The following is a 13,131-nucleotide window of genomic DNA, read 5'->3' as shown; positions in this document are numbered from 1 at the left end:
GTCAAAATTTGTCCTCGGGCCTTATTTGGCCCGCGGGCCGGACTTTGGACATGCCTGCTCTAAAACGTGTATTTCCTTCGTTTTTTTATCCAAAGTACATTATCCGGTGATGTATTGCTTTTAGTATCCTCCAATTCCTTTCATTTCATATTTATCCCATTACTAATTTATTTTTTATATCTCTTTCTGCTCTTTATTAATTGTGTTATTGTTCTTTTCTTTTGTGTTCTCTCCCTTCAGCATGTGTCTTCCTTTGTCTACTCTTGGATAGATTGTGTGTGCAAAGCTCTTTATTTTGCTATCTTATTTATGATACTTATCAGACTGACCAAACTAAGCCTCTCTTGTGTTTCCAGGCTTTCCTTCCTTCATTCCCTATCTTTTCTTACAGCTCCCTTTTTTCTCTCTCTCTCTAATGTGGTGTTTGTAACAATCTCACTCTGTTTTAGTTTTGGTTTTTGTGACCTCACTGTTCATGGTATTAATACTTGATACCACTTCTTATACAGAAAAAAATGATTCTTTGCTTGATTTTCTCTTTCTTACATTCTTATCTACGGCTCTTATGATTTGTGTCAAGTTTGTGTCTTCAACTTTCTGCATCGTCTTGTTTGAGTTGGTTCTTTTCTCCTTATTTGTGCCTTTTTATTTTCTTAAAATCTATCGGTGTGAATTCTGTACGGAGTGCCGTTCTCCAAAGTGTCATGTTGTATTGTTCAGGATGTTTCGATATTTGTATCCTCTTATATTACATGCTTTCTTTAATTTCATATCAACTTTTTCAATTGTATTGTCTCTTACCGTTTCATTCTATACACACACCTCGTTTTCATGCTGTATGAACTCCAAAAGTGTTAATTACGTCTCGATGTTTTCTCATGTGATGGAACAGGTGGTGAAATCTATTCATATTCAAGAATCAGCTCTGCCATGTCAAATCTCTGTTTGTTTTTCTTTATTTGTTAAATGACTTTTGTTTATGATCAAGCTGACTCCTGACCGATTTAAAAAAACAAAAACACTATGAAAAATGTCCGCTGTCTAAATGTCCAGTCTTCTCCATGTCGCTATAAATGTTCGTCCTGTGTGTTTGTAGTCCTATCATGTTGTATGTCATTTTCATATTGTATCCGGGTGTCTTGTCTATGTCCTCCCAGGACCAATGGTTGGTTGGCTAAGGAATTAGTTTCAACAAATAGAAATTTAGTGCTTCATCTTTCAAAACAGTGTTATTTTGGACATCACTTTCTTGTAGGAGGTATGGATGTTTGCCAGAGTGAACATATGTACGGTCGTTTGAGATTCCAAGTTCCATCAAATGCAACTCCGAACATCAAATGTCCTCAGTTCTAGCATCCGTTGTTGTTCTGTGGATTTTTTTTTGGCAGATCTGATTTGGCTGCCATGATAGAAAGCTAGAGAATGAATAATCACCTTTTGAAGCGACATCTATCCCCAAACAAATTTGGATTCAATTGGTTGTTTCTGATAGGTAGTTTTTATGTGCCAAACAGGTGGAGGTTGGACTCAGACATTCTCTCTTTCTCGCGACGACTTTGTGTGGTCCATCTCGTCACTGTGTTTTTCTGCTTCCAGGGGCAACAAGCCAGCCAACAGTCCCAAAGGCCAACCCCCCGATGCTGATGGACACTCCTCTGTCACCGATCTGGCGAACTCCCTCACCGGAGATATGGTGATGGTAAGACGGCCTCTAAAAACCCTTTTCCTTCATGGTATATAATATCTTAAAGGGCACTCAATGAACTTTAAATTGATAGTCTGTCGCCATCAACCGCATGCAATAGGTTAAATAATATTGAAAAACATTAGCTCCAGATTTATTGTTTTACATATTTTGAATGATTTTTCTCTTATTTTGAGGGGGGTTTGGGTGTAAAAAACAAGTAAGAAATTTATATTTTTTTAAATTCAGTGTAGTTGGAAACTCACAGAAATCGGGGCAGCAATAGGTTCCTTTTGAAAAAAATAATGTTCAATTTATATTCGATCAATCCATATAATGACTCCAAAATACAAATAGTGTAGTGCATCAGCCTTGCGCTAGCCAGGAAAATCGAGGTCTTGGTGTTTGCCCCTTTACCTGAACTGGTTTTATCACTGCTGCATATCAACGTTTTGAGTTTGTACACACTTGCGGCCGTTACAGCTGTCTCCAGGTTCAGAGGATGACGACGGTGAGGGGCCTATCAGTGAGAAACTGGGTCGGATCCAGTTCAGCATAGGCTACAGCTTCCAGAACACGACCCTCACAGTCAAACTTCTCAGGGGTCAGGAACTTCCAGCCAAGGACTTCTCGGGTACTTCGGATCCTTTCGTTAAAATCTACCTGCTGCCTGATAAGAAGCACAAGCTGGAGACCAAAGTCAAGAGGAAGAACCTAAACCCTCACTGGAACGAAACATTCCTGTTTGAAGGTGTTTTTTTTCACTTTCATTTTCCAATGTCTTGACCTCCTTCAAATGTTGGATCATAAAATAGTGTCTATTTTCACTAGCATTATCCCACCAGTAATTACGGAAAGTGAAGGCTCTTCAATACATTTAAGAACCTACTCTCCTTTGTTGTTTAGGTTTCCCCTATGAGAAGGTCAGAGAGCGCACACTTTACCTTCAGGTGTTGGACTATGACCGATTCAGCAGAAATGACCCTATTGGAGAGGTCTCAATTCCACTTAACAAAGTGGAATTGGGTCAGATAAAGACATTCTGGAAGGAACTCAAGCCCTGCAGTGATGGCAGTGTAAGTGATGGCGGCACAACCATTGCGGTGCATGATAATAAATCGTTTTTTTTTTGTACTGGACATACCAACGCTATCTCACCTAAAGCAGTGCTGATTGCATCTTTAAACCAACACTTTTATGTTATATGGACGATTATATGTATATTAGGTGATAGTGAAACATGTAGATTTGGATATTCCTTTGCAAAACGAGATATTAGCTGATAGACGAGTCATGTGTGTCTTCCATAGGGGAGGCGAGGGGACTTGCTGCTGTCTCTCTGTTATAATCCCACTGCCAACACCATCACTGTGAACATCATCAAAGCCCGTAATCTCAAAGCCATGGATATTGGGGGCACCTCAGGTAGACTTTGTTCATTGGATGCCATTTCTTTTACCTTTCTAATTCTTGCTCCGCAGCTCCTGGGAGAAAATTTTGAGTAGAGTTGTCAAAACTGTGGGCCTGTGGCCAATTCAGGCCCACAGGGTGATATGTTGTGGCCTTCCACTTGATCCAAAAAAACATGAAAATAGTTGAGCAATTGAGAGATACAAACAGTCATCCATGTTTGTGGCTTAGTGGTGACATTTTTGGGTGTTAAATCGTACCGCTAACAGGACGAGCCAATTTCAAAACCTATTTTCATCAACTTATTATTTCCATTCAGTCAAATTTGATAAGCTGTTAACCACAGCCTTTACTTTCACCCATTGGATCAATTTATTTACTTTAATTTGAGTTAATAGGACCTTTACCTGATTGGCTATTTGTTTTTAAGAATCAATTTAATTTAAATTTTTAGCTCCAGTGACAATTGATTTGTCAAGTAACCTGCCACATGTTGCTTCTCCATCACAGATCCGTACGTAAAGGTTTGGTTGATGCACAAAGACAGACGCGTCGAGAAGAAAAAGACAGTGACGATGAAGCGCTGTCTCAACCCCGTCTTCAATGAGTCCTTCCCCTTCGACATTCCCGCCCATGTGCTGAGAGAGACCACCATCATCATCACTGTCATGGACAAGGACAGGCTCAGCCGCAATGATGTTATCGGCAAGGTAAAGTCTGCACGTTGGCTTTGCTGTTGTTGCCCTTTATTGCGACAAGAACGTCCCCTTCAAATTTTTACCGCAGGTTACGCGCAAATGTTAAAAACGTCCACAGTTTGGAGCAATGATACAGTCCCTCATACATATTTACCATATACACATAACAGCATTCAGATAAACAACATCAGTCATCTTCACTGTCACTTGATTGAAAAAATGTGCTTATTTTTCCCCCCCTTGGCATAACACTGTTGCCCTATGCATCTTCAAAATTATATGCGGAAACGCCGACTTTGCTAGGGCACCTGTCGGTCGAAGGGATTTAACATTACGCCACATTTACATAAAGAAAGGTAAATTATTAAAAGTTTCAGTTTTCTGCTGTACTGAATAAAAATCGAGCAAGAGACAGCGCTCTTAAGTTAGTTAATTAGTTGAACTGTGGCAGACTACAGGGGATGCCCTTTGCGGGCAGTAAAAAAAGATGTATTATTATACACTTATGACTTTCACATTTTTAGTTTAACATAATTGGTAAAAAATTTAGCTGTAATTAACCCTTTTGAGCGGTCAGTGAAATCATTGGCTGACCATAGACATTGAGTTTTGATTGGGGGAGCTGGTGCGGATGACCAATGCAAATAAAATGGAATGGAGTTCGAATACAGAAAGATTAGAAATGATGGTTCGGAATGACTCCATAATGTGATCAGTTTGGGGTTTTTTTGAGAAAAAAATCAGCCCTGGCAGACATCAATTTGATAATGTGAAATGTTTTCATGCCCCCCCTCCTCCATTCTCTTAGATCTATCTTTCGTGGAAGAGCGGACCAGCGGAGGTCAAGCACTGGAAGGACATGCTGGCTCGGCCGCGCACCAACGTGGCCCAGTGGCACGCTCTCAAGGCCTGATGGCACCGCCCACATTCCTCCTTCTTTCCCTGCCCCCTGCCTTCCACCCCAGTCCCGTCCTTATGCACAAGACTGACTTGCTGCCAGGCCGCGAAACACGGGTACAATTAGCCATCTGCTCTCTTGAACCTTTAAAACTCCTTCCCTTGTCTTTCTCCAGCTCTTCATCCTCTATTTTTTTTTATTTCCTTTCCTCCTCATTTTCACTGCCCATACGCCCTTCTGCATTTTGTTTGCGGAGGCCCAATGTCTTTATTCTATGCTGAACTGCACTGCAGCCACTGACCCGCTGAAAGGTGCCAGTCCCGTGGAATCACAGAGAATCTGAAGTGATACATATAATAGTGTATGATAATTCCAGGAAGACTCTACTATCCATTATGTACCTTATGTACATAAACATTCATATCGTATATTATTGATGAACCCTTCAGCCAGAAACCAATAGGAAATGCTATCTATCCATAGCATATCGGTGGTTCTATCCATTCATTTATTCGATGTACTTCCGTAACGTGGCTCCTCCTTTTCCTTAAAGTAAGTAGATCTTAATGTTTGATTCAAGTCGTAGAAAGCAATCAATACTCGGTTTGTGATGGAACCAACTGAGCTCAAGATGGTGTTGTTAATACTTGTGTCCCTCTTTTCTCTTCTATTCTCTCATTGCCTCTTGATTGTTCCCATTTTTATCTCATTTATCTGGCAAAAAATATTAGCGGCCCTCACCCCCCCTCCGACAACCATCGCCTTCCCCCTTGTTGTCCATGTGCTGTGGGTGCTGTGCCGTAGCTCCGAACAAACAAAAATAGAGGTTAAAAGATATACCGTATGTATATGTATGTAATGAACTTTCCGAAGTCGGGAAAGCGGGAAACACGATGAACTCACCAGAAGGATCACTCCTTATTTTTCCAGACAATAATCCCTTGAAACGGAAAGAGAAAAAAGAAGACGCCAGGGTGTAACGTACCCAAAGTCCGAACCCGAGATGCTACGATGATGTCATTTTCCCACAGAGGGACCTCATTTCCGATGTTCTTGCAACAAAAGCCAACGTGACGTTTGTGCGGTTCTGTGTGCATGTGTTCCAATGTGCGCGCTCACTTGGATTTGTGTATCAAGCCTTTTGAATTCTCTGTGCTACCGCGTGCTCTGGTTTTGCCCCATTCTGCCCAAGATCTCAGAGAATCGCTCTATCTTCCGGATCCATTTGCCTCTGTGGCGTATCTCTATTAGCGAACGCCTGCTGTTGCAAGTGTGTATGTGTGTGTGAGCTTGTGTGTATGTGTTTCAGCAACGCAACAGAAGTCTTCTCTTTTCTCTTTCTCTCTTCTTACTGCCATCGCTTCCCCATCCTCCTTTACTGCCCTGCCTTCTGAACGAGGTTGCGGGGAAGTTCTATCTGCACTTTTTCAAAATATAATAATGGTAATAACCTTGGGGTTGAAGATGGTTTTGATGATGATTATAGTACTGGTAAAAATGAAGGGGGGAGTATGAGAAAGGGGAGATTGGGGAGAGGCCGCCTCTGCGCCGTGACTTGAGGGTGTCGAGTTGAGGACGAGGACACAAGGGATGGATGAAGGGCTCTCGTCCTCTCCCCTTTGCGTGTCTTTTGTTTTTTTTTTCGTGGAGGTTTCCTGTTGCCGGGTAAGAAAGGAGAGATGGCACATTTGCTTGTCATTTGGTGGCTCGCCAGGCCAACATTGTTATGATATAAAGCGTAAAGTACATTCAGAGCATCAACCGAGTGACTGTATGTTGTTCAGTGCACTGTAAGCGGTCTGGCTGGAGTGAATTCCTTACGCCTTTGTTGGGGACACCCAAAATAAAACCGAATAGAATTTTGTATCTCGCTGTTTTTCCACTCCGTGCGTGTGATTTTTGAAGATCTGCTGATCTGTGACAGCGAGACAGTGGAGAAGCAGATAATCTTTTCCCCGGGTGCTCCAAACCAGCAATGTTTCAGTGGCTGCCTGTTTTGTCAGCCACAGTCGACTCAAAATCCCCTCACAGTAAATACAACAGACAGCATAAATACTACTTGCAGTCATTTTCAGCTAGTTATTTAGTAGTGTTTTTACAGTAGAAGTCCTCATAAGTCATTGCATTTTCGTAAAATGTCTTCAGGGCTTCAGTTTAAGTTGTTTAGACCAAACAATTTAAGAGAATTGGACTTAAGTTGAAGTAAATATGTAAAATGTTGCGCCGCCTCGAGATTATAGTGTCGTGCTAGTTTAAAAAAAGAAAAAAAGAAAGAAATTGATATTGAAAAAACACCCGTTGATGGCCATTGGTAGGGACTAGAAGCGACCGTTCCATGCAGACTCTTTTGATTTCTTGTCACGGGTGATTTAGTACTACAGCGATTTCTTTTCAGCATGATTACATGGTGCGCAAGAAGGGAGGAATCAGGACGGTCCCACTAGTAAACTGGCAAGAATTATTTTCAGCAACACGGGCAGTGTTTTGTTGTTTTTAGGCCGCACACGTGCAGCACATTACTGAGTGCAAATTTGTGATTTTACTCTCTAACCTTTGTTTAAACTAAAACATCCCTTGGGCAAGGACAGTCCATGTCAGACCTGGGCAATTCATTCCACAAAGGGCCACAGTGGGTGCAGGTTTTCGTTCCAACCCATAGGAGGAAACCTTTCCAACAATCTGGTATTTTAGAAGTGCAATCAATGGATTGCAGTCAGGTGCTTCTTGTTTTCTGCAGAAATGTCATTAGTTAAACTTCCTGTTCTGGATCGGTTGGAACAAAAACCTGCAGCCACAGCAGCACTCGACGACTGGATAATCCAGGTCAGGTCTGTGTTAATGATCTGTTTTGATATTTTCAAGAGTAAAAATGTGTCTAAATCACATGAATAGTCAGAATGGCACAGGTTGCAAACCTTTAAATGAACTTTCTACAATTTCCAAACAATTCAATAACAACAAAGGCCTCTTTGCCAGCAGCCCTAAAACTAGTAATATTAAAATGTAGTTATGTTAAATGGCACTAGTTACAACAACTTGAGCATTTAACATTATGCAGCTAACAATACATGATTTTCACCACTGTGTATCACACTGGGCATCCTGCAATTCCATACACTATAACACTGGAGCCTTTATGTCCTTTTAACCAAAATCAGGCTGCAAAATAAGGGTATACGCTAGGTCAGCACTACTTGTGCGCCTTCTTTCTTGTATAAACACATAGTGGCTCCTCAATACTTGCAAAATCTAATGAGATCCAGACTTTTTCATTTACTCCAAGAATGATTTAGTGCAACAATTAGAGCATCTGCAAAGCTCCCAGCTTTAACTGTGCATCAACTTTTGTGCTGATACACAAAGATGGTGAACATGATTGCTTGCAAAAGATTTGAAAAAGAAAAAAATAGAATCCAAACCAATCCATTTTCATCAAAGAACACCTGCTTCTAGCTTTTTCATGATCTTGCTAACAAACAAGTGAAGAGGGAGGAAAGCGTTCATGCCTCCTCACAGGCAAATAACCAATTTATCCCTCAGAGACTGATTATAATTTGTCTTTGTCAGAACATGTCCCCCACCCCTGGTGTAATGAAAGTTCTCCCAAGATGGATGTGGTGTCCAGGGTTGTTTTGACAACCATTTTACTCTTTCGGACCAAAACATTTATTACTTCAAATCATATTTCAGCAATTTCAACAACAAAAATCTTAATTTTGATTCCAATAGCTTCATTTAGTAGATATTCAACTGCTTTTTCCTATTTAAATCAGTGACATTGTCTTATTTCTTCGGGAAAGGTACGAGCTCATCTACTCTGCTGTGGTTGAGGAATATTAAATTAAGGCTGCAATCACTGTGTGTAATTCAAATAAGGCTGTCTCGATCTAATTACGGAGAGAAAATTACAGCGTCATGGTAAAATTAGACTACATTTCATCAATTTAGGATCTTTTTTTTTTTTACTTTTATGGCACAGACAGACTCGGCCTCCACCCCCAAACTCACCTTTTGATTTGTTTAAAGCATTTGTCAAAAACCAGAGTGACTTCTCCCAATCAGGGTTCAAGTGAAAGTTATAAGAATTGTGACAATAATGAGACACAATCTAATTTTTGCCATTTTGTTCAGATTCGATTGTCGGTCAGTGCGTGTATTTCGATGTTGTTGTGTCGGATATATTTCCTTAAAAACGTGATAAGGAATTCCTTCTGTTTTTGAGAACTTTATGTAAATATCGTTGGTGGGAGTTAACATTTGTTGTACAACGGGTTTTATTTTGTCACTGGAAATGATAAAGAAAACACGTTCATGATAACAGTGCTGATGTTGACCATACTGATTATAACCGCCCTTCTTGAATAAGGGCTTTTGATGTCCGCTGCATATTTGTCGAGTGGGTTGAGTCGTTGGAGGAGAGAAAAGCAAAGGAGTGCTAACTGATGCATAGAAACACTGCCACCTCGATGTGGGTTTTTATATTGCTATTAGCAATCCTTTGACCTCCCAGTCAAAATAAATTGGATGTCAGTGAACAAGTAATGAGAAGCAGTTTGAAATACTCCCTCTTTTGCTTGTTAATTTGGGATGTTTATCTGAAACTGAGAGAAAAAAAAACAGGCATGGTTAAATATTCATACTACATGAACATGAACACAAGCATTAGAAAGTAGTCCCGTAGTAGAGATGGGTCAGGCAATTTTCAGATTCCAAAAGTATAGAAGACTTACAACAAAAGATATTCCGTCGCAAAATGATCTGTAATGCATAACAATGTCAGCGGGTAACATTATACAATCCCTACTGGATGACTATTTCTGAAAAGCTTAAGGCAAAGATGGTCTCCTACTTCCGTTGTCCTCATTTCGTGTTTGTATTCTGGCTATTTGCAATCGTGTTGCAGCTACTGGCGTTCACTGGGTTTTACTTTTGACAAAGCGTCTGGATTTTGCAAATTGCCAGATGCATTCCAACTGCCATAGTCCTTGCATTGCCATCTGAATTTGTAGAGAGGCATTGCGTGCAGTTTCAGATATCAGACTTGGTCCATGGCTACATTTATTCCTGCAGCAAGGACAGAGGGTACGCTCGCATCTCTATTTGCAATGTTATTCCGTAGCGGGCATCCCAAGGGGGGGCCGACAGAAAACACTGGTTTGTCGATGCGCTAAAAATAATCTCTCATGCCAGATCCTCCGCCGTGTGAGTCTTTTGCTTTCTGGTTGAAATAATTTGGTTAGACTTTGAGCAGCTCCAATCCACTGCCATCACATGTGATCAGCCTGGGGATTGGATAGAGGCAATCATTAGTGCAAATTTTACCCAGAGGGGTCTCGTTTGGGAAGTTGCAGCTGGCGCTCCTGCTTCTTTGCCTCCTCTCTGAACTCACCGTGGCTCACCTACTCGACAAAGAGTGCTTCAACTAAGATACACACTATTGTGATGTGTACAATTGAATTCAATGTATTTACTGAGTTATTTATTTATGTACTTTTGCCAACTTTGTAAAGTGTACAAATATCTATAAATATATGAACAAGCCAGTACTGTATAGATTTTAGCTGCCTGGTAAGGTTTCCTAGTATATATACTTGGTAGACTAAAGCAAGTGTAGAGCTGTTCAAAAGCTAGTTACTGACATTGCCGCAGTAACTCGGTGCCACTGGCGCTTTTTCAATCCGAAATTCTACCCTCTTCTGCTTTATTTATTTTATTTTATTCTCGCCAGTGGCTCCAAAGTGTGTCCTTAGTTTTGACTCTGTTTGTTAGTTGGTTCTTCTGTTGCTGGTGTTTTTTTTTAATTAATTTTTTACCTACCCCCTATTTTCTTTATAAGACACAGCGAGGTTCTGGCAGCCAGGAGAGTGCAGTGGAACGCAGACTGGGACTCAGTGCATTAATGTGTGTGTGATAATTCTGTGTCTGTCTGTCCAGGCTAGTTCAAGTGTTCTCTGTGCAAAGCTTTTCTCCTTCCATCACCTCCCTCTGATGTGACCCTGGTGTTTTCTTCAGGTGCAGGATGATAGTGTTGGCCAAAGGTGGCAGTTGCACCCCACCCGCATGACTACTTGACTCCTTCATTACAAAGCTTGGTTTTAATCCCCTCGCAAGTATAGATTTCCACTTCCTCCACTCGATTGTTCATTTACTCTACCATTCAGACGTTAATGCATACACCTCCAGAGTCTAATTTAACAGTAATCCATGCTCCCTCATCTATCTGGGATTCTGTGTCCATTAGCGGTTTTTATTCCTCACCTCATTTTTACCCTTTAAAGCCCTATGGACCAGGCAGTGATCAGGCATAAGCAAAGACGGTAAAGTAACTGAGAGGAAGAGAAGTAAAAAAAAAAAATGGCCCAGACAGGTCAGTCTTATTTCCAGTATGTGGAGTTTTGATGTACCAACTAATGACTTATAAAAACTGCAATTTCACAAGAGTAGAACATTTAAAAGAAGGCTTGTGCATTAATTATTTGGCTGCCATTGAAAATAATAGACGTCCAATTCAGTTTGACTTGATTGGACTTCTACCTAGTGACAAACTAGTGATTACAGTTTTCATTTATAACATTTTTTTTGATTCACAACTGCCTCTCCATGACCTGATTTAGTATTTTGATGTATTTAAAAATGAAATGACTCTCAGCATAGCCGTGTTCAAGTCAAAAGCTGCCAGATTGTTAAAGGTCAATTGGCTTGTCCCTTCGTTTGCAGCGAGAATTCCAGAACAGCCCTTAAAATTGCCTCCCCTTCCATGCACACTTTTAACTAGTCTGCTAATGTGTCGCTTCATTCCTCCATGCAATTGTGTGTTGTGCTTCCGTTGACGTCTCTGCATTGGCATAGCATCGGGTTATTACTGGGTTAACTCCACAGACGTCCTCAGCCTCTTCGCACTTGCTATGTTCTATGCCGGAAAACATGCCATTTCTGCTCAAACCATGATTCTACCATAATGTAAATGCTATTTTTTTGTAAGTCACCCTTTTGCCCCTCTGCTACTTCAAACCCGCCGTCACGGTGACCTCACCCAAGGTCTTCCGCTAAGAATTGGCGGCGAAAGAGCCCGGTGAGGCGGCAGAGACGGCAGACATGCGTGAGGGCATCTGAAGGTCAAACCCAGTAGTATGTTGGTTTTGCGTTCCATGGTTGTTGTTTTTTTTTTTGTTCAGCCTCTCCTGTTTTTTGGCCGAGCGGACTGTGATCTTATTGGCGGTCGTTGTTCTCCTCCCATCAATGTTAGAGTGTGATGGTCGGAGCCATGGAGCTGAGCTCTGATTTTGTTCCATATTAAAGAATCATTTTTACTAAATAATCCATTGGCTTTCTCAATGATTCTTGTAGAAAACAAATAGAATAGGGTTATTGTACAAGTAGAGTTTCGATTTTGAATGCAACACTCCACCACTTATTGTTTTAAACCATCTGGAAGATATTGCACTGGTATTGATCCAAAATAAGTCCCCCCCATTTCTCATGCCATAAGAGTCATAAGAGTCATAATGCTTGACAGTCTAGCAACAGTAACTAAGGGGGCAATTGAACATTTGCAAAATTTAATTGGTAAATAAAACCAAACGATAATGAGAAATTTCAACCTATTATAAGTCCGGCCTGTTGTTTTTAATTTTTTTGGGTCAATGACTACCATGTTGGAATTCAATAGCTCTTTGTGATAGAAAAATACAAAAAAATTATACATAGTGTCAAAATGTCTCGTTTCCAACTGTTTATGATGAATGATTCATTCAATATACGAGTTAATGTAATGAAAAATACTAAAAAAAAAAAAAAGCTCCCTGTGAATACCCCTGACTGGGACAGAAGAAACGACAAAGTAGTCAAAGGTGATGTTGGTTGGTCTGATTTTGACAAATTTGCTGATGAGTTACATGCTGTCCTGCTAAGATGATGTCAAGCTATTCACAGCTCTCATGCTGCCATCTGTTATGCTGATCTGCCATCAGCTACACACCCGCGGTTCCAATGCAAACTAAATCAGAGTTTAGTGTCCCGGATCGTGCCCTCGCGACTTGTCAACTAGAACAACAAGGGGATGGGAACGATAATTACAGCTACGTTAATTGCACTACCGGTAATTTTCTTCCGGGGGGTGAAATATTTCATGTTTATGACTTGCGTGGCAACTTGTGGTTGAGGGTGTACAGTATTACTAAAGGTTTTAATCTGTCAAAATGACTATTGTGAAATGGTAATGTGAACAGGAGCTCATTTTTGTAGTGTATGAGGTGAGCAGTGTTACATATTGCTCTGATTGGCATTTTTTTCCAGATCTGTTCTCTAAAGCAAATCTATTATTCTCAACCATTCTAAAAGTCAGTCATGAACTTGTAAAAATTGTAAAAAGCAGTTCCCAGGCTCCCTTTCGATGACTTTCTAAAAAGCGAGAAATTACCAAAATTTTCATAAACGCTCAC

At 40.6% G+C, this 13,131-nt stretch overlaps 2 protein-coding genes across 6 annotated transcripts in view; both read left to right on the top strand.

Annotated features, from left to right (window-relative positions):
* LOC144215759 (synaptotagmin-7-like) overlaps window positions 1-6,554 on the top strand; it is a 60,471-nt gene extending 53,917 nt beyond the window's left edge. For all 5 annotated transcript variants that reach the window (XM_077744883.1, XM_077744884.1, XM_077744881.1 and 2 more), the window contains 6 exons: window positions 1,597-1,699; window positions 2,168-2,435; window positions 2,591-2,760; window positions 2,995-3,109; window positions 3,605-3,804; window positions 4,601-6,554. In XM_077744883.1, coding sequence (XP_077601009.1) covers window positions 1,597-1,699; window positions 2,168-2,435; window positions 2,591-2,760; window positions 2,995-3,109; window positions 3,605-3,804; window positions 4,601-4,705 — 961 coding nt within the window. In that variant the 3' untranslated portion in view covers window positions 4,706-6,554. The remainder of the gene's footprint in view (window positions 1-1,596; window positions 1,700-2,167; window positions 2,436-2,590; window positions 2,761-2,994; window positions 3,110-3,604; window positions 3,805-4,600) is intronic.
* Window positions 4,695-13,131, top strand: part of LOC144215757 (myelin regulatory factor-like) — a 52,444-nt gene continuing 44,007 nt past the window's right edge. Inside the window, exon 1 of the mRNA XM_077744872.1 lies at window positions 4,695-4,806. The gene's annotated coding sequence lies outside the window, so the exon portion shown is untranslated. The remainder of the gene's footprint in view (window positions 4,807-13,131) is intronic.

Source organism: Stigmatopora nigra, chromosome 22, assembly GCF_051989575.1.
Source record: "Stigmatopora nigra isolate UIUO_SnigA chromosome 22, RoL_Snig_1.1, whole genome shotgun sequence".
NCBI classification, from domain to species: Eukaryota; Metazoa; Chordata; class Actinopteri; order Syngnathiformes; family Syngnathidae; genus Stigmatopora; species Stigmatopora nigra.
This window is presented reverse-complemented; position numbering and strand designations above follow the sequence as displayed.